This window comes from Notamacropus eugenii, chromosome 1 (genome assembly GCF_028372415.1).
Source record: "Notamacropus eugenii isolate mMacEug1 chromosome 1, mMacEug1.pri_v2, whole genome shotgun sequence".
In the NCBI taxonomy this organism is placed as follows: domain Eukaryota; kingdom Metazoa; phylum Chordata; class Mammalia; order Diprotodontia; family Macropodidae; genus Notamacropus; species Notamacropus eugenii.
In genome coordinates, this window is record NC_092872.1 from 334,137,742 (window position 1) to 334,164,282 (window position 26,541).

General features: G+C 37.0%; 1 protein-coding gene and 1 pseudogene across 3 annotated transcripts in view; both read right to left on the reverse strand.

Annotated features, from left to right (window-relative positions):
- TRIM9 (tripartite motif containing 9) overlaps positions 1-26,541 on the reverse strand; it is a 160,603-nt gene that overhangs the window by 63,067 nt on the left and 70,995 nt on the right. For all 3 annotated transcript variants that reach the window (XM_072629826.1, XM_072629824.1, XM_072629825.1), the window contains exons 3-4: positions 18,872-18,994; positions 1,992-2,102 (exon numbers count right to left, since the gene is read on the reverse strand). In XM_072629826.1, the coding sequence (XP_072485927.1) occupies positions 1,992-2,102; positions 18,872-18,994 (234 nt within the window). The remainder of the gene's footprint in view (positions 1-1,991; positions 2,103-18,871; positions 18,995-26,541) is intronic.
- On the reverse strand, positions 8,793-10,524 carry LOC140525655 (zinc finger protein 410 pseudogene; annotated as a pseudogene).

Sequence of the window (26,541 nt, forward strand, 5' to 3'; positions counted from 1 at the left end):
ACAGAGACAGAGAGACATAGACTGACAGTCAACAAAGATCTTCTCCTCTCATAATTCTACACTCTATCTTAAGTACTTCTCTTGTGCACTTATGTATTACTGTGCATTCCTGTTCCACTATAGTACTTCCTCCTCACTTCCATTTCTAAATCTTCCTTCAAAGCTCAACTCAAATGCTACTTTGAGCTCTTTACTGATCCCCAAATGGCTAGTATTCTTGTCAGTTATCTTGTCTTTATTGTGTATGTATATATCTATATAATATGTGTGTATATATACACACATACACACAAACACACATATATAATATTTTCTTATATGTTTGAATATGTTCATTTCCACGCATGCCACCCAATCTCCTGGATCTGTACCTTGGCTGTCCTCCATAACTGCACATAGGAACAGAATTGCTAGTTTTCTTCAAAATTCATCTCAACCTCAACTTTCTATAGCAATTATCTCCAAATCATATCAAAGGCTAGTGCCTTTCCAAGATTACTTTGTATTTGTTTTGTATGGATCTTGAATGTACCTTTATATGTACATTATATCTTTTCCATCTGAATGTAAATTCCTTGAGACAAGAAACTATTTCACTTTTGTCGCTGTTTTCTCCTGTGTCTAGCACAATGTTAGCACACAGTAATAAAAGTTTGTTGTTTTAAGTGAAGGGTTTTGAAAAATGCAATAGCACTATGTACATGTGAATTATTAATAATTACTACTACTTTATACAGTTGTTTTTCTCACAGTGACCCTGATTGGGGTAGATAGCACAGATCTTAGTTGTTGTTCCCTTTTTATGAATGAGGAAAATGAAGCATAGAGGGAAAGAAAAGGAGTAAGCATTTATATAACACCTATTATATTCCAGGCACTGTATTAAAATCTTTAAAAATATTATCTCATTTTAACTTGGGAGGACAGTTGCTGTTACTGTCACCATTTGAGGGTTGAAGAAGCTAAGACAAGCAGAGATCAAGTTTCTTACCCAATACCACAAAACTGGTAAATACCTGAGGCTGTTTTGGGGCTCAAGCCTTCCTGACTCCCAGCTCAGTACTTTTCCCACTGTGCTACCTAGCTACTTCTAAATAGAAAACAGGAATTAAATAACTTCCCAAGAGTCATACAACTAGTAACTTTTAAACCTGGAACTTGAAGCCTACTTACTTATTCCCAACACTCCATTATATTTCCATTATATTATCTTTCTAATAGTTTTTTTTATTATTACTTTTCAAACTACCAAGTATTTACTGATTGGCCAGAAAATTGGCACTGAGAAAGTAAATTAATGTGCAGTTATTTTGATTTTTTCCTTTGATAAAACCATTCTAGCTAGATTCATTGATTGATATAAAAAACTCCAATTCTTCTAAAAAAGAAACCTCCCTCTTCTTATGAGCCACTGTTCAATTCTTTTATTTTTATATCAGTTCCCTGGTGTCTAAAATGAAAGGGTTAGACTAGATGACCTCTAAAATCCCTACACTTTCTGAAATACTGTAACATCAGTTTCAATAGCCAGAAACTTTCATTGATATTACTTATATTGTTATTGCTAATACAAAACTTTAAAATTCTGAACAGCGACAACTTAAAATTCATTCCTGGATAGTCTATGAAGAGAGAAGGGGTTGAAATGTTCTGGAGAGACTGTTAATAGTGATTATTGGGAAGAAATTGAAAAGACAGAGATAATGGCATAGAGAAGACTGATGTATGATGTATGATGGGCTTATGAGGTTTTTTTTTCTTTTTTCAATGAAACTCAGCAAGTATCATGCCATGTAATATTCTTTACAAGTAATAGCATTTGGTAATGATTTTCTGGTAGCTGGGTAATTTCATTGTAGGAAAATTACAAAATGAGATAGTGTGATGGTGGATTTATGTATTTCTTGGATTAGATTAGATGAAGCTTGAATTACTAGACCTAGTCCTTTGAAACATTCAGCATCTAAAAAACCAAAGAAGTCCACACTCACCTGCAAAAAGCCACTGGGGTCATTTTCCTTGATCACCTCCAGGCAGTACTCCATGAGACCAGTAGTCTGCCTCAACTTCACTGTGCAGTGAGATATCTGATCTCGTACAACCTACAAGGCAAGTTAATGTTCCCAAACAGTTAAAAACTATAGCAGATTCAGTGCTGAAGTATGAGGATTCTGGATTAGTGGTTCATTGTCGCTGACACAGTCCCTGGTGAATAGAAATATGAGGAACAATTGGTCGTCTCTGGCCACTCATTTCATTTAGCAAGAACAAGTGCACCAAAAGGACGAAGACATATTCTTTGCTCCATGGGACGTGACTCAATTAGAACTCAAGTCATAGGAAGTAGTCACGAAACTCAATTTAGCTCCACATGATGGTCCTCCCACCATTCCTACACATACTCCATGGAATATACTTTTAAAACAATCCTCTAACACCCATGGATTAGAAAAAGAAAAGCTAATGTTTATTGATTGTATTTCTACCTATACAAAATATTTTGCATCCATCTTTTTTTTCAGTTATTGTTTAACCAGAATAAAAAAAAAAGCAGAAGCTGTAATCATGTAATATCAGTTTCAATAGCCAGAAACTTTCATTGCTATTATTTACATTGTTATTCCTAATACAAAACTTTAGGATTCTGAACAGAGACAACTTAATATTCGTTCCAGGGTAGTCTGTGAAGAGAGAGGGAGGTGAACTGTTCTGGAGAAGCTTCTGATAGTGATCATTGGGAAGAAATTGAGAAGACAGAGATAAAGACACAGAGAAGACTGAATTTAACCTTTGTACTGTTAATAAGTAATGAAAAAGACAGTTGAGATACTTTGGCTACAATCTTGAGCTATGAATGGTAGGACTATTTTCCAGAAGTTGGGAGAAATCAAGAATAATAGTTACTATTCTAGGTAACTACGGCTGTGAGCTTTGTCACAGCTAAGATATTTTGAATAATTGTTTCTATTAAAAGTAATCACTACATGTTCCATTTCTCTCTTCTATGACTTATGTGTCTGTATATGTATCTGTATATGGAAATATAAATTACTTTGACACCCCTTTGGCTTCTATCTTTGGAATGTCAAATAATGAATCAGATTTTATCAGGCAATGTTAATATTAACAGAAGAGGATAGACTTTTAGTTAACTAAAATTTGCAGGAGAAATTACCCTGAGTCCTAAATAATGAAAGGAGAGAAAAAATTATTATAATAACATGATTGACTGGTTGTTATCCTTCATTTCTAAAGAAGATTAAAATAACATCACTATGTTGGAGTCAAGATACAATGTGTCCAACTGTGAGTGATCAAACCGATAGAAGCTTAGAATGCTTTATGACAGATCTGGCAGAAATAGTTCCTATGAACATTTGGAGTGAAAGTGTCCTATATCACACAGTCAATTCCAAATTTCTTCAGAAACACCTTGAGAGTGTCCTATTGTTTCTTCTGACCACTATGTGAGTGCTTGTCATGAATGAGTTCTCTGTAAAGTAGTGTTTAAGCAAATACACATTTGATATCCAAATAATATGGTCAGCTCCTCTAAGTTGTGCTTTATTCAGGAGACTTTGAATGCCTGACAGTTTAGCTAGAGAAAGGACCTCAGTGACTGGTACCTGACATTGCTAGTGATCTTCAGAATCTTCCGAAGAGAATTCAAATGAAAGTGATTTAATTTCCTAGCATGGCACTATTTCTAGATTTTACAAGCATATAACAATGAGATCAGCAGCTCTGTAGACCTTCAGTTTGGTAGGCAGTCTAATATCTCTTCTTTCCCACACTTTTCTTTGGAGTCTCCCAAACACTGAACTAGCTCTGGCAATGTGCACATCAATCACATCACCTATGTGTACATCCCTAGAAAGAATACTGCTAAGGTAACTGAATTTATCCAGCCTTCAAATTTTTCCTTTTGCTGTAACTGATAGTTCCATATATGGATGATGTGATGCTGACTGGTGAACAACCTGTGTTTTCTTGATATTAATTGTTAAGCCAAAATGAGCACAAATAGCAGAAAATCAAATCATATTTTATTGCATCTCAGCTTCAGAGGTTATACTGAGTGTGCAATCAACTGTTAACAAAAAATTCATGCACCAACTCTCCCTTCACTTTTGTCTTGGCTTGTAGCATTTTCAAATTAAATAATTTACTAGCTGACCTTTGTGTTTGTCCTCACTTAAGGTTTCTGACAACCTTGCTGAAAACATCATTTAAAAAACATTGGAGCAAACACTCCATTGGTGACTGGGAAAGCATGAGAGCATCATCCATTGTGCAGAACCCAGGCAGGCATGCTGTCATGAAATTGACATACAATACTGATGAAATTCTCTAGGCAACAAAATTCTGACATAATTTCCCACAAGCGCACATAACTGACAGTAACAAAGGCCTTGGTCAGATTAATGAATATTGAATACAGAGTTCTGTTCTGCTCCTGACATTTCTCCTGAAGTTTTTGGGCAACAAATGCTATATTGACTATTCCTCAGTCCTTTCTGAAGTCACACTGACCTTCAGGTAGATTGCTATCTTCCAGGTAAAGGATCAGCCTATTAAGGAGGACTCCAGTAACAATCTTGCCATTAGTGAGTAAGAGAGAGAACCTCTTGTGTCTGTCACAGGACAGTCTATTTCCTTTACTGTTATAGAGATGGACAATGGAGATATCCTTGAACTCCTGGGAATTACCTCCTCTTGCCATATAATCTGGAAAATTTCAGTCAGCTTTTGTATGAGCAGCAGACCTCCTGCCTTGTAAATCTCAACTGGAATACAATTAGCACCAGGTGCTTTGCCACATCAGAGGAGTCCAATGGCATTCAAAACCTCTTCTTCAGTGGCAAACTCAGCTAGAGAGGGATTGACTGTAATGTGAGGTATATGGTCAATGACTTCAGCATTGATTGATGTTAGTCTGTTGAGAACTATGAAAGTGTTAATCCCATCTCTCTAGGATCGTGGCCTTATCACTAATCAATGTGACTCCATCAACACCCAGTAGCTGAGATGCATCATATGTCGTTGGCCCATAAATATCTTTCAGGGCATCATAAAAGTACGTTGTAATATTACTATCAACGTAGAAGTGAATTTCATCTGCCTTTTTACTGAGCCAAGAATCTTATGTTTCTCTAAGCTTTCCTTGCACTTTACTTTTGATGGAGCTAAATGCAACTTTCTTGGAGATGGATGAACTATCTTGTTGGTAAACTTTGTGGAATTCTCATTTTTCATTTAGCAGCTTCTGAATTTCCCCATTTTTGTTAAATCAGTCTTAATGTTTGTGAATATTCTGATCATGATTGATAAATGTGGTGTTGTATACCAAATCTCTAAAAATTGCCCTCTCCTTTTCTGCTCCACTATTGCCAACTGTGTGTGGACTGAGCTTTTCTTCCAAATTAGCAACAAACCATGTTAGAAGATATGCTTTAGTCTGACAATATGTTTTCTAGTAATCATCTTTCCTCGGGGCCTTCACTTTTGTTCAATGCAAATATTTAGCTTGGAAAGGATAAGTCTGTGGTCAGTCCAGCATTCTGCATCACACGTTGCTTTCATCACTCTCATTCCCTGTCTGTCTCTTCTCCTCACAATGGCATAGTCTATTAAATGCCACTGTTTGCTGTGGGGGTAAATCTAGAAAGTTTTATTGCATTTAGGTGAATGGAAGGCAGTGTTGGTGATGAAAAGGTCATGAGATGCATGAGTCTTCAGTAATAAATGACCATTGCTGTTGCTGTTTCCAGTTCCATTTCTCTCAAGGACTCTCTGACATATCTGGTGATCTGTGCCTACACTTGCATTAAAATCACCCAGAATTATAAATTTGTCCTCTTTGGAAGATTGACGATGAGGTTCTCCAGTTCTTCATAAAATTTTTCTTTAACATGATCAGGGATTGTCATGGTTGGAGCATATACTCTGATGAAGGTGGTGTGATGTTTCCCTGTAAGTGACAATCATATTGTCATTCATTCCTTTTGGTAGGCATGCAAGTTTTTTGACTAGATTAGTTTTGATTGCAAAACCTATGCTAGCTTCACTGAACTCCCTTTCACTCTGGCCATTCTGGAAAAACATGAATCCAACTACAGCTTTGGTAAGAAGAGCCTTCTCTTGCCACCCTTGTTTCACTCAGGATTGCTATTTGGATGTAATATCTGCTGAGTTCTTTTGCAAAAAGAGCTGTTCTTCTTTCATGTCAACTGGATTTTGTGTTGTTAATAAGAATGCACATATTCCATGTGCTTATGGAGAGTGGAGTCATCTTTGTAGATGTTTTTGTATTTTGTGTGTGTGTGTTTCTATCACAAGATGGGATCCCTGACTGCCACAGCAAGCAAGGCAGGATTGGGTAAAGCAGACAATATTTAGCGTGCCTTTTCTAGCCCCTTTCTCACAACAGAAAGTGAGCAGTGTGGCCTTTAAAAGACTTCTTAGTTACCCAGGGGGTTCTGAATTGTACTGCTGCTTCCACTGAGAAGACAGTCCTGTGACCAGAGTCACTTGTATGGAGAGTTGTGACTACTGCTTCCAGTGTATTTACACCTGCTTCTTCATCATTTGCCTGTTGCCACAGGACTTTGTAACAGGTAAAAATTTTAAAATAGTATGGGTGATAACTTTTGTTTCATTAGATTTAGTGAGGCAGTCCTCCAGGGCCATCACAGTCCAGATTCAAGACAGAGCCAAGATGCCTGGTGACGGCTTGAGATATAGGGGATGATCTTGGTGTCTTCAATGTCTAACCAAGTTCTATATGCTCCATGGTGTCTGCTTCAGATACCTCCATGGCCAATTGGAACAAATTGTTCTCAACTGCCCATTCCACCAGGGGATGTCTTCACATTCTTTGGGTGGACACCCCCTTATCTCACTGAAGGATTTGAGACCCATTAGTTACATTCAATCTGGTTTAATCCCTCTGCCAAAAGAGTTTACTGAGGTGTGGCCACTGCTACACATGCTAAAGCTTCTTGGGGTCACAAGTGAGAGTCGGGTGGATCAGATTGACACTAAATATGAAAAGCAGTCCTCAGTGCTCACTAGGCCTCACACCAGAGGTTCTAGTCTTCCCTGAACATGCCCTACACCCCAGAGTAAGAAATAAGAAGATTTTAAGGTAGGAGGAGGCTAGGTTATGAAGTGCTTTGAATGCCAAAAAAGAGAATTTTGTATTTCTTCCTGGAAGCAACAGAAAGCCAGTCAAGTTTATTGGGGAGGGGGGAGGTGACATGATCATATTTGGTTTTAAGAAAATCACTTCAGTGACTAATAGAGAATAGATTGGAGTGAGGAAGAGAATTGAGGTAGGCAGACCTACCAGCAGGCTATCTTGATAGCCCAGACATGAGGTGACAAAGTTCTGCATCAGGGTGGTTGGCCAGGAATGAGGTAATGAGGGTTTGCAGAGGATGGAAGGGACTGTGTTGAAGATATTTTTGCAAAGGTGACAGCGTGGATATGGTGGGGGTGGGAGGGAAGGGTGATGAGAGGTATTAAGAAATCCTAGGTTGCAAGCCTGAGGGACTAGATAGTGTTGCCCTCTACACTAATAGGGAAGTTAGGAGCAGGGAAGGGTTTAGGGGAAAGATAATGATTTCTGTTTTGGATATATTGAGTTTAAGATGTTTAATGGACATCCAGTTTGAGAGGTCTGAAAGGCAGTTGGAGATGTGAGATTGAAGGTCAGGAGAAAAATTGAGGCAAGATAGGTATATCTGAGAGTCGCCAGCATAGAAACTGTAATTAAATCAATAGGAACTGATAAGATCATAAAGGGAAGGAATATAGAGAAAGAAGAGGAGAAGAACTCTGAGAGACACCTATGCTTAGAAAGCATGATCTGGAGGAGAATTCAACAAAGGAGACAGAAAGAATGGTCAGATAGGTAGGTGGAGAAGCAGGAGAGTGGAGTCTCAAAAAAGAGAAAGAAAAGAGATGATTAAAGAGGAGAGTATCAAAGAAGAGAGAGTGACCAACAGTGTCAGAGACTGCAGAGGTGGCAAGGAAAATGTGTATTGAGAAAATGACATTGGGTTTGGCAACTAAAGGTCCATTAGTAACTTTGGAGAGAGCAATTTCAGTGGAATAATAAGATCAGCGGCCAGATTGTAGGGGTTAAAGAAGAGATTGAGGGGGAAAAAATGGAAGCACCTATTGTAACCTTCCTTTGGAGGAATTTAGCTACAAAGGACAGAGAAGAAATAGGGCATTATTAACAAGGGTATTAGTAGAAAACAAGCAGGTATTTACAATTAAATATTTTTAGGCTGTTGGTTTGTTTATTTAAATATAAAACAAATGAAGCTCGTCATCTGATTTTTAAATTAAAAATCTTCTTTAACATTCTACCATAAGCTTAAAAACTAAGAAAACAGTATGGGGCTAAGTGACCAAGTGCAGGTGGGTAGGAGAAGATGGCATATCAGCCCTAGAGCCAAGGCGGATTCATGCAAACTTTATATTTGTAGCCCAGTAGAGGGAAAACTCCTGCTAAGTGACCAAAATGAAGGTCACTTAAAATTGATAACAGCCCTTCCCCCAAAGCAACAAGGTATCTTGAAATCTCAGCTTCCTGGAGTTTTGTCATCTCATAGGTGGAAGTGTATCCATCCACATGAAAAGATAGCTGAGGCAGGATGGAAAAAAAAAGTCTTCCTCCAAACAACAGTAATATCCCACGTTAGCCGATGCTTCTAAATCAAATTCGCCTTCAGAAGTCAGCCCCAAAATGCAATGGGAGAAGGAGAGACAGTTACCCAGTTCATATTCAGTGCTTTATTCCTCCTCTGCATCAGATGGTAAGTGTGAAGAAGCCCCAAAGTGATGATCACTCCCACATTCATTCTGTGTGCAAGGGGAAGATGAATGAGGGCCAAAATCATAGCCTTCATCACAATTTCATTTTGGTTCAGTCAGACCATAACTTAAAAGTTTCCTGTACTCCCATGTATGCTCTTGGGACTCCAGCATATAGCTAGTTCTTCCAAGAATCAGCACTTGTTCTGAGGTTCATTTTTCTCATATACCACCTTGCTTTAGTAACTCCTGTAGATTTACTGTAATAAGGCAGAAACCTTATATGACTGTCTCCCAGTAGACATGGGCACCAGGTGATGTGACTGTGGTAGAACCACTTCTGGTGCTGAAGACAAGGAACATGAAGCTCCTTCAACAAGCAACTCTTCCTCTACTCCCAGGGTGGTGTTAGTATCTGGTAGGTGCAAGGACTCTACCCCAAGGCTGGACTGTGAGTTTAAAGACACCATGTACTGAAGCTTCCTCAAGCAAACTGCTACCTATTAGTGGCTTAGCTGTTTGCTCTCACTCTCGATTTCCTGTTGCTCCCATCCTTGACTGATGTTTCATCACGTGCACATTCTGGTTCCCACTCTGAGGGAAGGTTCTTATACAAACTTGGCACTTATGCCTGAGTGAACCAAGAGATGCTTCTGAAGGCTGGAGTACTCAGCAAAGGAATGGCCACAGCCTTCAGCCTCACACATGAATGACTTCTCACCTGTGTAGATCCGAAGGTGGTTCTTCAGATTTCCAGTATTGGTGAACTGCTTGCCACATCCCAGCTCAGGACACACAAAGGGTTTGTGAGTTCTCATGTGTACTTTTAGTCTTTGAAGCACATAAAAGTTTTTCCTACAGCCTTCAGTAGGGCAAATAAAAAGTGTGGTCATTCCTATGGGTTTTTAGGTGGTATTTGAAATGTGCTGGCCACACAAATGTCTGATCACAGTCCTCAGCTGTGTACTGGAGCCTTTTTCTCCTCCTGAGGAAGGTGAGAGAGGGACCCAGAGTCTTTAGACTGCCCATCACCTGAACCAAGGTGAACATTTTCCCCATTGCTACTGGCTTTGGCACTCTGTGCTATCTGTGCCCAAGTAGCAGCAATCAGACTGTCATGTGCCAACTCTTGAACCTGAATGAACCATGGCATGCTGCTGTCAGCACTATCACTGGAGAGAAAGCCATTCCCAGAGTCCTCTGCTTCATCCAGGACAAATACTAAGTGCTCAGCTGAAGAGCCCAGACCTGCTCTTGTTAGGTTAAGAAGGATAAAAGAACTGCTGTTACTTGGCTGAAAGTCTTGCATCAAGCTAGGAGACTGACAAAATTTGGGGCACTTCTATACAGTGTGTCCTTATTTCCTCCCCATCAGGGCCCAGGTTCACTGGAAGGCTTCTCAACACAGTGGAGGAAGGGACCTCCTTACAGGAGTTGGAAGGATTTGGAGTATCATCTGGTAACATGAGTCAGCTGCATTCTGAGGTCTCAGTAACAGGAATCAGGGACACACAAGTGGTATCTTTAGGTTCAGACTGCACCAGACCCTGTCCCAATGGTGTGAACGTATTCTGAACAAACTGGACCAGCAGCTCTGGTTTGGTCTCTAACTCATCCGATAACATTGATTCAGCTTCCAAATTCTGTAACTGTTAAGGGGAATTATAAAGCTCAATTCAGACTGAAGGACCACCTCCTGCTATATTCATATTCCCCAGCAGAGTATAATGATCATCTCTAGCTAAGTTGCTCTGGACAGTTTATCAATTTAGCCTGGACTGGCTGCAGAAAATCCCCGTTCTCACCTTCTCATCCTGAGAGGCCAGCAGTCCCAGACCCTGAGTCGCTCTACTGGCCTGCAAATATAAAATTTACATAAATCCCCGTTGGCCCCAGGGCTGAGAAGATATCTTCTCCTACCCACCTTCACTTGGTCACTTTGCCTCATTCTGCTTTCTTAGTTTCTAAAACTTATGGTAGAATATTAAAGAAGATTTTTAATTTAAAATCAGATAAGCTTTATTTGTTTTATCTTTAAATAAACAAACCAACAGCCTAAAAAAAATTTAATTGTAAATACCTGCTTGTTCCCTACTAATACCTTGTTAATAATGCCCTCTATTAATATACAGATGACTCACATAAAAATGTAATTAAATTTTGACTGTAGATAATTTCTTTGCAATTTATGGAAAGATGTAAGAAATACAAAATTCAATTATTCTAGTTTGTTGGTTTTGATGAGGAAGAGAAAATTACTGCCTGAAATGCTCTTCTCCAATAAGAATTCTCCTTCGTCAGTCTTTGAAAATCATTCAAGACCCCTTAAAAGTTATAACAGAAATAACTGTGTTCAGTGATCCTCTGACCATAAACATCAGATGCGGTATAACACAGGGAGATAGATACATGCTTGTCACTGTGATGGAGAGGATATAGTGCAGAATCTAAGTTGAAGAATCCCCTAAAGAAGGTGAATTTCTTCAGAAGCTTCTGTGTATGAAATTGTTATGGTTTCATTATGCCCTAGAGCAATGCAAAGCATCTCCCACAATACATACCTGCTACTGCCCAGTTCTTTATTCCCATCCTCCTCAACCCACTCACAAGCACATCTCAACAAAATACAATCCGCTTATTCCTCTGTGACCTCTGGAATGCCTGTTCTATAGGCAACAAACTTATTTTCATCTTAAATCTTTTCTTTTCCCTCTCCTTCCATATTCTGTTTCTCACTGAGACCTGCCTCCTAATGACACAGATTTCCTTTTTTGTTCCACTTACCAGTATTTTATTTTTTCGAATTCCATGTAAAGGTAGTTTTCAACATTCACTTTTATAAGATTTTGATTTCGAAATTTTTTCTCCCTCCCTTTTTCCCCTTCCCCCTCCCCCAAACAAAAAGAAATCTGATATAGGCTGCACATGTACAATCATATTGAACATATTTCCATTAGTCATGTTATGAAAGCAGTATCAGAAGAAAAGGGAAAAACCACAAGAAAGAAAAACACAACAAAAAAGAGAAAATAGTCTGCTTTGATCTGCATTCAGACTTCACAGTTCTTTCTCTGGATGTGGATAGCTTTTCCTAAAATGAATCTTTTGAAATTGTCTTAGGTCATTGTACTGCTGAGAAGAGCTAAGTCTATCAAAGTTGGTCATCACACTATGTTGCTTCTACCGTGTACAATGTTCCACTGGTCCTGTTCAGTTCACTCACATCAGTTCATGTAAGTCTGTCCAGGTTGTTCTGAAATTCCCTTGCACATCATTTCTTATAGCACAATAGTATTCCATTACATTCATATACCACAAGTTGTTCAGTCATTCCTCAAATGATGAGTATCCCCTCAATTTCCAATTCTTGGCCACCACAAAAAGACTTGCTATAAATATGTTTGTACATGTGACACAGACTTCCTACCTATCCTTTTCAGCACTGGTACTTCACTTATTTCCCTCAACTCACTGATCAGTGTGGTGGAGAGTTGGAATACTCCTTTGTCCCCAATGCCTTTTTCAAGTTCTTCCCTTTACCATCAACACTCAGTTACCTTTCCTCCCTTGAAGTCCCTTTATGTCACATCTCCCACTCAATCAAAATCCTGGCAAAAGATGGGGACCTGGAGGATGATCCCCTTCTTTCCTCAATGAGTTTAGCACCTGGCTCACAATCTTTCTCTTTTTCAACTCCTGCCCTCAAACTAGGATCTACAACATACACATTGATACTTATTCAAACACTACAACTTCTCAGTTCCTCAACATACTCATTTTCCATGTTCTACAACATGCCACCTCAGTGACACATGAAATTAAGTTTTGAAATTATGGTCATATCTTTGATGTTGCCATCATTCACAAAGGTGCCACCACCATGTTTAGGAAAACTGAAATTCCCTTAACTAATCACAAACTACTGGCTTTCTGGCTTTCTATTTTCCCATATAAATCCCTATCCTTTGTCCATACCATGATTTCCATTCCACAAACTTCCAAGTCTCTTCTGAGCTATTTATTATCCCTGTGCTAGTCACATTTTCCTCCTTTCCTCATTTTGACTCATTCTCTTCTCTTGAGTCATGTGCTTCCTTACATTGTCCCAAAATGTGCCCTACTAAGCCTCAGCCTTGACTCACTCCCACCATCTGCTACCTTAACTTCTACATTCATTTTGCTAAATGAAGGGGGAGAAAATCACTCAACTGTTCTAACTGGTCCCACTCCATATTTATGTTACGTAGTCCAAATGGGCCGTCACTGTTGCTTTGCAATCCTACCCTCTCTATCTCACTATCCCACTAGCTACATCTGTTCTTCTAAACTTTTTTCAGACTTCTACAAACCTCCCATGGGTCCCCCTCCTCCCACTCTCAACAGAACCTTGACTCATATTTTACTAAGAAAAAAGACCATTTTCTGAGGGCTCCTCTCCTCCTCCTCATCTCCTATTACTCCAAAACCTTTTGTCACCAACTCTTCCTTCACCCATCTCACAAAAAGAGGCAGCCCTTCTCCTTGCCAAGACAAACTCCTTTGCCTGAACAAATGATCCTATTCCATTCCATCTTTTCCAGAAGATTGTCCCCTGTATCATCCCCATTCTCTCACTTACCTTCGATTTCTCCTGGTCTCTTGGCTACCTCTTCACTACATACATGCAAGCCCATATCTCTTCCATCCTCAACAACCCTCACTTAATCCTTTCATCCCTACTATCATTTCATTTCTCTTTTGCCTTTTGTGACTAAACTCCTTGAGAAGATTGTCTATAAGTATCTCTACTTCCTGTCTTCTTGTTCTCCTCTCTACAGTCTAACTTCTGTCCTGATGATTCAATCCAAACTTCTATTTCTAAACTTTCCAATGATCTCTTAGGTGCCAAATTCAATTGCCTTTTTTCAATATTCATCTTTCTGAACTTCTTTGCAGCTGTTAATAATAATAATGAATCAGATAACACTTATGGCTATTATGTGCCAGGCTCTCAGCTTTGCTTTACAAATATTACCTTATTTAATCCTCACAACAAACCTGGGAGGAGGGGTGCTATTATTACCCCCATTTTGTTGAGGAAACTGAGGCACACAGGTTAAGTGACTTGCCCAAGGTCATACAGCTAGTTAGTATCTGAGGCTGGATTTGAACACAAGTCTTCTTGACTTCAGCACCAGCGCTCTATCTCCTATGGCACCTCACTGCTCTTGACATTATCAATAACCTGTTTCTCCCTGATACTCTCTTTTTTATAGGTTTTTGGGACACTACCCTTTCTTAGTTCTCTTCTTACCTTCTGACTGGTAATTAATCTCCTTTGGTGGACCTTTTTCTAAGTCATACCCACTAACCATGGTTATCTTCTAGAGCTTTGATCTGGGACCTCTTCACTTCCTTCCTGTAAACAAACCTTTTAGGTGATCTCATTAAGTCCCATGACAAAAAAATATCATGTTATTATAATAGTATTAGTGAGAAGTCTTGTGGGTGAAATTTTCTGGTGGTCATGTGAGTGGAGACAAAGGGATAGATATAAATGATGTTGGGGGGGGTTAGGATGACAGAACTTGACAACAGATTGAATACTGGAGGCGAGAATGAGGGAAGACTCAAACATGACATCAAGGTCTTGAATCTGGATGATTGGATGATACCACTCTCTTCAGAAAAATAAAGAAGTTTGGGAGGAAATATTGAGTTCTGTTTGGGATATATTCAGTTTCAGATGGAGATATGCAACAGGTGATGAAAGACCAGAGAAGAGGGTTGGGATTAGGTCTGGATCTTGGGCTCACAAAGTTAGCAACTGAATTCATGGGATCGCTAGGCTAGTACACATATCCAAGGAATATCCAGTTTGAGGTGCCTAATAGAGAGTTGGAAAGTAGGAGAAGGAAAGAGGTTAGGCATGAAGAAGCAGAATTGGGAATCACTCATATAAAGATAATACTTGAATCCTTGGGAGATGATGAATCATCAAATAAAATAGTGTTATGAGAAAAGAAAGTAGAAGACAGAGCCTTGGGGGACACCCACAATTAGGAGACATGGCCTGCTAGATTCAGCAAAAGAGACAGAGAAGGAATAATCAGATAGAAACCTTGAAGATAGTGGTGTCATGAAAACCTAGAAAGAGGAGAGTATCCAGGACATGAGAGTAAAAATGTCAAAAATGCAGACAGGTCAAGATTTAGAGAAAAGGCTATTAGATCTGACAATTAACAGAATATTGGTTGTTTTGGAGACAAGAGTTTCAGTAGGATCATGAGATCAGAAGCTACACTGAAGACATAGGAAGAAAGTAGGAGGAGAGAAAGTGGAGCCACTGACTGTAGACAGATTTCTCAAAGAATTTACACATAAAAGAGAAAAGATGTGGGAGATATGCCAGCATTAGACATGGAACAATTGAAGCTAAATGAGAGAGTAGGAATTATAGCAGGGACAATCTTCTGAAGAAAGTGGGATGAAATAGGATCACTTGTGCATGTAAATGAGTTTACTTTGACAAGGAGAAGTCTCACTTCTTCATGTTAGATGAGGTGAAGGAGGAGTTAGTAGGATAAGGCAATCCCAACTAAGTTTGAAGAGAGGTACTTGTTTGTAGTCTAATTTCACCTTCTTTACAGAAAAGCATACTATGCACCTGTGTATTTAGGCATATTGTTAGGAATTACATACGCAATTTTTAAAAGTAGAAAAATGAGAGTACAAAAAATGGAATATGAACATATGTAATTCTATTAACGTTACATGTTACTACTGAGCAAGAAATTTTTCTTTAACTTCATATATCTATAAAATCCACTCCCTTCACTGAAGGGTATTGATAATAAAAGTTGAATTTGTTTTTAACTTATTCATTTTTAATGGTACTCAATCATCTCAATATTCTAATGACCACTTGTCATAATATCCTGAAAGTTGCTCACTGGTAAGAGGATTTAGCTGGGCTTTCAAATCCCTTTTCATAACAAGACTAGAGTTTTATTGTAGCCAAAAATAAGTGAATGGAATGACTTCTCTATTATATTAGAATTTTGGTTTCAGAACACTGACATAGTTCAGAGTCAACTAAGGTTGCCTTATTATTTATAATAATTTAGCAAATAATCTCCAACTAGAAGCCAGAAACAAATGGTTTTCCAGCTAATGATGATGAAGAGTTGTATCATAGTATAGGAATGGAAATAAAATAAGACTAACCATAAACCATGGCATAAAAGAATCAACTGGTAATCATTATTAGTAACTATGAACTGATTTACACTAGAACTATTTGTGGTAGTTTTCATTTCAAGCAGCAAAGATTAGAACAGAAGCATACCATTCTTCCTCCCCGACAGCTGCATTGATTGCATTACCATCACGGATGGCTAGTTTGAAAATACCCAGTTCTGTTACATTAAACTACCTTCCTAGTCAAAGGAGTTAATCAGAAATCTCTATTGCTTGTTTTCCAGATTTGTTGTTTTAAAATATTGATCCCATATTCTTCATTAGACTGAAAAGTCATTTCATAATTTCTCACTCTGACATCTATGTTAAGGAGTTTTAGGACTCTAGTTGAAAAAAACCCATCATTTCAAATGTATTTTAATGTACCTATATTTTCTGTAAAGTATCCAGTCACTGTTCCTATGAATATCTAATTTTAGAGATTTAAACATTGAAATATTGGATCATAAACCAGAAAATGGAAGCCTGAAATCAATGAAGATCTCAAAAAGTCATTGGTTCTTTCACTCTCAGCAAATTAGTCAGCCTTTAGTGCTTATAGGAACTGTGGTAATCATACAGATACAAAGAGAGGAAAAATACGGTACAGTCCACACCCTCAATAAACTCCTATTCTGTTATGTTTGTTCAACAACCATGTACAAATATATATAGTATAAATGAAAGAAGGACCACTAAGACATATGGAATAGGATTTTTAAAATTATTTTTGATTTGCAAGTCAGAGTCCTTTAGTTCTCAGGATTCTAGGGAATTACCTGTTCTATGGCTCACAAGGGATTTGACTAAAGTGAGATTATCCAGGTCCTATCCTTCAGATCACTATGAAGATATATGACAAAGTATATCCCAATGAGATCAAATAAGAAGAAAATGGCCTATATGTATAGAAATATTTGTAACAGTTTTTTTTTTTGTGGTGGCAAAGAATTAGAAATTGAAGGGATACATATCAGTGGGAATAGCTGATCAAGTTATTGCATATGATTAGGATAGAATATTATTGTACCATAAGAAATTATGAAGGAGATATTTTCACAGAAACCTGGGAAGGTTTGTATGGACTGATGAAGTGAGTTACTCTTCTGTTTCTCAGAAGAGTAACTCACATGATAATCACAGTACTGTGAAAACAAACAGCTTTGAAAGATTAAGGGACTCTGATCAGTGGAACTACCAGCCACAGTTACTAAAGACTGTGAAATATACTATCTACCATCTAAAAGAGATCAGGAAAAAAAATCAGGAAAAAAAAGATCAGGAGGACACACGATTAAGGTAATAATATGTTTTATTTGATTCTACAGGTTTATAATAAAGGTGTTTTATTTTTTTCTTTCTTACTAGAGACTAAGGGAGACTGATTCAAAAATAAAATGAAATTTAATTTATAAGGAAACGTTACTATCAACTTAGAAAATGATGAAGATTGTCATCCTTGATCTGAGCCACATACCTTTATCTGTAATCATTGGAAGACCTAATTTCTATCTTTCAAATTTCTTTCAAAATTTGGAAGCATACACTTTTACCCTCTCTTTTCAGAGATTATCTGAAATTTCTCCTGAACAATTTCTCCTGTTATTCTCTTGGACAAAATATAAAAACAGCTCAATGGAAGAGCTCAGACTGGCATGACAGGATTTTCATGTATTTGGGTGGCCTACTCACAACATCCCTAAGTAATTGACTGATATTTTCTTGGTACCATTTGTACCACATAGCCTCTAATCTACAATTCTGAATGAGCTCTCACAATGACTAAACCACAATGCATAGAAGCACATGAGTAAATTTTGTCATCACAAAATTACTTTCTTTTCATATTGCAAATGATACAAGTTCATGGATATGTTGTTCATCCTTCATTTTTGAAGGACACAATAAAGTGATGTCTTGACTCCTGCATGAATTGGATTTAAGTGAGGCAGAGTTTCACAAAGTCATCAGCCTCACTCTTTCCCAAAGTCCTTAAAGTCTAATGGCAAGACAAAAGTCAAGATGCCTGGTGATGGCCTGGGATGCAGGCGATGACCTTGGTTTCTTTAATGCCTGATCACACTCTAAACCCTCCACAGTGTCTGCTTCAGGTGCCTTTGTGGCAATTGAAACAAATTGTTCCCATCTGCCCATTCTTTTTGAGGAAGTCTTCATATGCTTGGGCTAGACACCCTCCTAACTCACATATGCATTGTTAGGCTATCTGATGAGATGGTGTACCTGGTGTGGGTACTGCACTGCTACAGCTTTTTGGAGCCACAGATGAGAGTTGGATGGCAGGTAAATAGCAAAGTGGGTGAACAGCCCTAAAAATGGCTCACCAAGCCCCCACACCAGAGGTGCTAGTCCTTGAACACCTCATGAACCCCATGGAAATTGTTGTATCTTGAAAAACTTCAGGTTTACTTTGGAGGAAAAAGTCTTAAGAAACAGAAGTGAGAAAAGTTGGAATATTATTCTCTCTGTGGATGAACCAGAGCTTATAAAAGAAATGCTTTTCTTTTCCTTTCTCTATTATTAATTCTACTGTGTAACATAAACACAAGACAAAATCAGCAGCTACTTAATTACAGATATTTATCACAAGTATTGAACTTTTCTTGGAAGCAGGAAATTCTTTTGTTCATTTTTCTTTTTTCCCAGTATGAATACAAATCACATATGTGCTTATTTTCTTTGATTCATTATTTCTGGAAACCAGAGGGTGTCCTGAAATCCTCTCAGAACAGTGATAAAATATCCCACCCATTCTGACTAGGATCCAACTTGTTTCCTTTCTTTTCTTTTCTCAGATGTCAGTACTCACCTTTAGCTTGTGTTCATGTTCCTTGTTGACTCGGGAAAGTAGCTGAGCTTTTCTTCTGTTAAGAGCATCGATGAGAGCATCACACTGGGCTACCAGGCAGGCTTCAAATTCAACACTGTTCTCCTGTACAAAAGACAAACAAATACATCACAGAAATGAGAGTCTAAAATCTCATCCATACTCTAAGAAAAGTGGCAGAAATAAAACTCTTTGATCCCTATAATTTGTCAAAATGTTTATTAAAGAGAATGAAAAAATATTTTTGAATACAATTCATTTAGATAGGTATATGTGTATATGCTTTATATATATTTTGTATATATGGCTGGTTGGTTGTTGTCCTTCATCTTCGAAGAGGTACAAAATGACATCACCACGATAAAGTGAAATTTCAGTGTGTCCGACTATGGCTGATCAGACCAATACAAGCTTGGAATGCTCTACCACAGGTTGGGCACAGATAGTCCATGTGAATATTTGGGTGGATATTCCACATTTGCACATCCTATGTTTACTTTGTGCTGTCTCAATTCTGCTTTACTCAAAGAGCACAGCACCTTTTCTGATGTGGATATGCCATGCTGAGCAGTCCTGTGCCAGTGTCTCCCATGTTGCACAGTCAAATCCGAAATTCTTGAGAGTATCTTTATATCACTTCTTCTGACCACCATGTAATCACCTGCTCCATGTGAGTTCTCTATAAAATAGTCTTTTTGGCAAGTGCACATTTTGCATTCGAACAACAAGGCCAGCCCATTGGAGTTGCACCCTCTGAAGAATAGTGTGAATACTTGTCAGTTCAGCTTACACGTAGACTTCAGTATCTGGTACCTTATCCTGCCAGGTGATCCTCAGAATCTTCCTAAAGGCAGTTCAAATGGAAGTGATTCAGTTTCCTGGCATGGTGCTGGTAAACTGTCCATGTTTCCACAACAATGAGATCAACACAATAGCTCTGTAGACCTTCAGTTTGGTAGTCAATTTAATACCTTTTCTCTCCCAAACTTTTCTTTGGATCCTTCCAAACACTGAGCTAGATCTGGCAATGCGTGCATCAACCTCATTGTCAATGTGTACATCCCTGGAAAGTATGCTACCAAGGTAAGTGAACTTATCCACAGCATTCAAAACTTCTCTATTTGTTGTAACCGATAGTTCCACTTATAGATGGTGTGGTGGTGGATGATGGAGCACCTGTGTTTTCTTGGTGTTAATTATTAGGCCAAAATTAGCACAGGCAGCAGAGAACTGATCCACACTTTGTTGCATCTCAGCTGTAGAGGTTGCATTGAGTGCACAATCATCTACAAACAGAAAATCATGCACCAACACTCACTCCTCTTTGGTCTTGGCTCGTAGCCTTTTCAAATCGAAGGACTTACCATCAGTATGGCAGTTGACCTTGATGCCATGTTTATCCTCATTGAAAGCATTTGACAACATGACTAAAAACATCATGCTGAAAAGCATGGGAGCAAGCACACAGCTCTGTTTCACTCCATTGGTGACTGGGAAGGCATGAGATAATTGTCCATTATCCAGAACCTGGGTAAACATTCCATCATGAAATTGATGTACAATATTGATGAACTTCTCCAGGAAGCCAAATTTTGACATAAAACAGTGTCAAAGGCCTCAGTCAGATCTACAAACATTGTGTACGACCTCTGTTCTGCTCCTGGCATTTCTCCTGGAGTTGTTGGGCACCACACACCATATCAACTGTTCCTCAGCCTTTTCTGAAGTCATACTGGCTCTCAGGTAGATGAACATCTTCCAGGTGAAGGATCAGCCTATTAAGAAGGACTCTAGCAAGAATTTTGTCAGCAATGACTAAGACAGAGACTCCCCCTGTGATTGTTGCAGGACAACCGATTCCCTTTACTTTTATAGAGATGGACAATGGAGACATCCTTGAACTCCATATAACCTGAAAAATTTCAGTCAGCTTTTGTATGAGCAATGGTCCCCCTACCTTGTAAATCTCAATTGGAATATAATCAGCACCAGGTGTTTTGCCACATGAAAGGAGCCTAATGACCCGCAAAGCGTCTTCTTCAGTTGGAATTTGAGCTAAGGAGGGATTGATATCAACCTGAGGTAAATGCTCAATGGCCTCAGAATTGATTGATGATGGTCTGTTGAGAACACTATGGAATTGTTCAGTCCATCTCTCTAGGATCATGTCCTTATCACTAATCAATGTGACTCCATCAGCAATGAGTTGTTGTGATGCACCACAGGGTTTTGGTCCATAAGTAGCTTTCAGGGAATCATAAAAGAGCTTTGCGTTGTTACTATCAGCATATGTGCATATATACACACATATGTGTACATATGTATACACACACAAATATATCTCTCTACTACACATGTTTTAAGATCTTTCAGTCTATAAAAAAACCTTCACCTAAAGTCAATTATTGAGGTAATTAATTGGTATTAATATCAGCAACAAAATACTGGCATATAGATTTGGGGGGGTTGAAAATGGAAATAGATATTACAATGGGAACTAATGGGGATTTGAAATGTCACCCCAGAGAAAAGCAATAATTTCAAATTTCTTCCTCACTTTGAAATCATACCCCAGGCAATGGCCTCCTAATTTGTGATTCACAATGCAGGCACTGATTTGAAAAGAATAGAATGTTCTCAGGAAAAGAAGCTCCATTTATTGACAAATACATAAGTAACAAGTTGGGAAGGTTAGGTACTTCTCACAGACTAGAAAATTGCCAGAAAATTGAGAGGAAGTGGCTTATCTTAACAGTATTGATAGCTGACACATAATGCTTTAGGATTTTCAAAGATCTTTACATATATTTTCTTATTTGGTATTCAAAAATACCATTTGAAGTGGGTACTATGGATATTATTATCCCCATTTTACAGAGGAAGAAGCCTAGCTTAAGTGATTTGTTCAGGATCACACAGTAAATGTAAAGAGTGGAATTCAAATGTAAATCTTGACTCCAAGTCCGAGATTCCATCCACCTTACCTTATGAGAAATCCAGTTATCAGATACTGGGAGAACAAAAACAAAGAAACAATAATTCCAGACTTCAAGCTTAGTTATCATAGTTAATTGACATGTAAAAAATGGCCATTCTATAGATATTTAGAACTGCCCTCAATGTCACGAATGCCTGTGTTCAACTCCTGCCTTTAACATATACTGGCCAAGGGACTCTCGACAATGACAATCTTTTAGTGCTCTGGGCAATTCTCTAGTCTAAGACATAGAGGTGCCAACTTGTGTTGGTAGTAGGAATTTATTTATCTGGGCATAACCTCAAAAAATGAAATCATGGATATTATCCTTGTAGTCCATATCTGTATCTTGATTGACATTTAAATTAATTTTTCTTAGTAATAAATATCAGTGGACAGTTAAAAGCCATTTAATATAAATAATTCTATTTTTAATATTAACAGCTTCTACCTATGCAAAAATTATATGTGAAATATGAAAGGGCAATAACTGATATAAAGTTCTGAAACATGCTTTTCCCGTGACATTTACATTTTATATATAAAATTTTATATCAGAGTAAAAATTTGGACATATCAGTGCATCTTTCTTTTTCAACAACTCCCTTACATAGAACAATATCATTTGTTCTAGATATCTTTATTTTTTTTCTTTTGGATAATAATTTAGTTTTTCCAATTGCATGTAAAGACATTTTTTAGCATTCTTTTGAAACATTTTAAATTCCAAATTCTCAAAAAAGGAACAATACATCAAAAAATAAAGAATATGAAAAATAGGATACTTTGATCTGCATTCTGATTCTATTAGTTCTTTCTCTGGAAGTGGATAGGATTCTTCAATCATCAGTTCTATGGAATTGTCTTGGATGATTGTATTGCTGAAAATAACTAATTCATTCAGAGTTGATCATTGCACAGTGTTGCTGTTACTGGGTACAATGTTTCCTGGTTTTACTCACTTCACTCTGCATCAATACATGTAAGTCTTTCCAGGATTTTCTGAAACCATCAAGTTCATCATTTCCTATAGTACATGGAATTCAACTGCAATCATTTAACAAAACTTATTCATTCATTCTCCAACTGATGATCAGTCTCTCAATTTCCTTTTTTTTTTTTGCTACCACAAAAAAAAGCTGCTATAAATATTTTTTTTAAATAGGTCATTAAGCTTTAGAACATTTTTATGTAACTATAGATGGCTTTTATTTCTAAATCAAGAACCTGCCTGTTCATACCCTTTGACCATTCATCAATTGGGGGATGACTTGCATTCTTGCAAATTTGACTCCATTCTCTAAAGGAAACCTTTATCAGAGACACTTGATGTGAAATTTTCCCCCAGCTTTCTGCTTTCCTTCTGAAATCTTGGCTGTATTAGTTTTGTTTGTGTAAAACCTTTTAAATGTGATATAATCAAAATTACTCATTTACATTTCTTAAACCTCTATGTCTCTTGTTTCATCCTAAATCCTTTGCTTATCCATTGATCTGACAGTTAAATTATTCCACATTCCTCTAATTTGCTTATGATGTCATTCTTTATTTCTAAATCATGTGCCCATTTTGACATTATCTAGGCATACAGTGTGAGATACTGATCTATACTTAATTTCTACCAAGCTATTTTTTTTTGTTTGTTTTCCTAGTGGTTTTTGTCAGATAGTAAGTTCTTGTCCCCAGTGCTTGAATATTTGGATTCATCAAACACTAAATTACCATGGTCATTTACTACCGTGTATTGTGTGCCTAGTTCACTGGTTCACTACTCTATTTCTTGTCCAGGACCAGGTTGTTTTGATGATTACCACTTTGTAATACAGTTTGAGACTGGGTACATGTAGGCCACCTTCCTTCACATTTTTCTTTAATTAATTCCTTTGATATTTTTGACCTTTTGTTCTTCCAGATGAATTTTGTTATTTTTTCTAGTTCTATAAAATAATTTTTGGGGCAATTTACTTGGTGTGGCACTGGATAACTAAACTAATTTAAGTATAATTATCATTTTTATTATATTGGCTCAACCTACACATGAAGCAATTAATTTTTTTCCAGTTATTCCAAACCAACTTTAAAAGTGTTTTGTAACAATGTTCATATAGTTCCTAGGTTTGTCTTGGCAGGTAGAGTTCTAAGTGTTTTGTATTGTGTACAGTTAGTTAAAATGGAATTTCTATCTCTTTCATCTGCGTTTTGTTGGTTATATAAAGAAATGCTGATAATTATGTGGATGTACTTTGTATCATGCAACTTTGCTAAAATTATTACTTCAACTAGTTTTTAAATTGATTTTCCAGAATTCTCTAAGTAAACTATCCTTATCATCTGCAAAGAGTTATGGTTTTGTTTCCTCATTGCCTATTCTATTTCCTTCAATTTCTCTTTTTGGCTTATTGTTACAATGAGAATTTCTGGTACAATATAAAATAATAGTGGTCATAATGGGCATCCTTACTTCATTCCAATCTTACTATGAAGGCATCTATCTCATTCTCATTAGAAACATTGCTTGCTGATGGCTTTAAATAGATACTATGTATTAATTTAGTGTTTTTTAAAATAGGAATGTGTGTTGTGTTTGGTCAAAAGCTTTATCTGCATCTATTGAAATAATTTTATTATTTCTGTTGGTTTGTTATTAACAGGGTCAGTTATTCTGATAGTTTTCCTAAGAGTGAACCAGGCCTACATTCTTGGTAAAATACCACCTGGTCATGGTGCATGATCTTTGTGATATATTGCTATAATCTCCTTGCTAATATTTTATTTAAAATTTTTGATCAATAATCATGAGGGAAATTGTTATATAATTTTTTCTCTTTCTTTCTCTTTCTGACTTAAGTATCTGCACCATATTTCTGTCCTTAAAGGACTTGGAAAGGACTCCACCTATTTTTCCAAAAAGTTTATATAGTATTGGAATTAGTTGTTTTTTAAATGTTTGGTACCCATCTGGTCTTGTGAACCCATCTGGTCTTGGGGAGCTCATTGAAGTTTTGTTCAAATTCTTTTTCTAAGATGGGGTTATGTAGGCATTCTATTTCAACATCTGTTAATCTGTGAAATATGTATTTTTATAAATATCTATTTCACTTAGCTTGTCAAGTTTACTGGCATATAATTGAACAAAATAGCTCCTAATAATTACTTTAATTTCATCTTCATTGCAGATGAATTTTCACTTTTTTGAGATTTGATACTGGTAATTTGGTTTGCTTCTTTCTTTTTCTAATCAAACTAGCTCACAGTTTATCTATTTTATGGCTTTTCGTGCAAACAGCTCCTAGCTTTATTTCTTAATTCAATTGTTTTGCTTTCAATTTTATTCATTTTTCTTTTAATTTTCATGACTTCTAATTTAGTATTTAATTGGGAATTTTTTTTTACATTGTATGACCATTACATTGATTTGATCTTTCTCTATTTAATTGTTGTAAATATTTAGAGATATGTTTTTTCCCATAACTACTATTTGGGGTGCATCCCATAAATTTTGATATGTTATCTCACTGTTGTCATTCTCTTTAATGAATTTTACTGTTTCTATGATTTGTTCTTTGACCCACTTATCTTTTAGGATTAGATTATCTAGTTTCCAATTAATTTTTAATATATAAATCCACATTCCTTTATTGAATGTAATTTTTATTGTATTATGATCTAAAAAGGATATTTTTGATATTCCTGCTTTCTGCATTTGGTTTTGAGATTTTTATATCCTACTACGTGGTTAATTTTTGTGTAGATGCTATTTTCCACTGAAATTAAGCTTTTTTATTCCTGTTCAATTTTCTTCAGAGGTTTCTCATATCTAACTTTTCTAAAATTCTAGTTACTTCCTTAATTTCTTTCCTTTCTTTGTTATTGTTGTTAGACTTACCTAATTCTTAAAGAGACGAGTTGAGGTCTTCCAGTCATATTGTTTTACTGTTTACTTTCTCCTGTACCTCATTTAACTTTTCCTTTAAGAATTTGGATGCTATACCATTTGGTGCATATATATTTAGTATTGTTTAATATTGATATTACTTTTAGCAAAATGTAGTTTCCTTGCTTATCTCTTTTAATTATCTCTTTTTTGCTTTTATGTTGTCTGATATCATAATTGATACCCCTGCTTTTCCCTCCCACTTCAGTGGAAGCATAATAGATTTTCCTCCAGTCCTTTACCCTTACTCTGTGTGTCTCTCTGTTTCAGGTGTGTTTCTTGTAAAAGAAACATATTGTAGTATTCTGGTTTTTAATCCACTCTGCTATCCACTTCCATTTTATGCGAGAATTCATCCCATTCACATTTACAGTCATGGTTATTAAATAATACTATTATTATTACTATCTAAATATTGTTACTAATTAATAATTATCTTAATCCTATTTCCCTCCCATTTATACTTATCTATTTCTCTTCTTTCACCCTGTCCCTCCCCACCAGTGTTTTATTTCTGACCATTACCTTTCCCAAAGCACCCTCCATTTTATCAGCCTCTGCTTTTTTATGCTCTTCCCTATATGGTATGATTGATTTCTATACCCAACTGAGTGTGTTTGTTATTCCCTCTCTGAGCCAATTCTAATGAGAGAAAGGTTCAAGCACTGTTCCCCTCATCTCCCTTCCAAATCATAAGAGCTCTTTTGTACCTTTATACATGAGAAAATTTATTCCATTCTT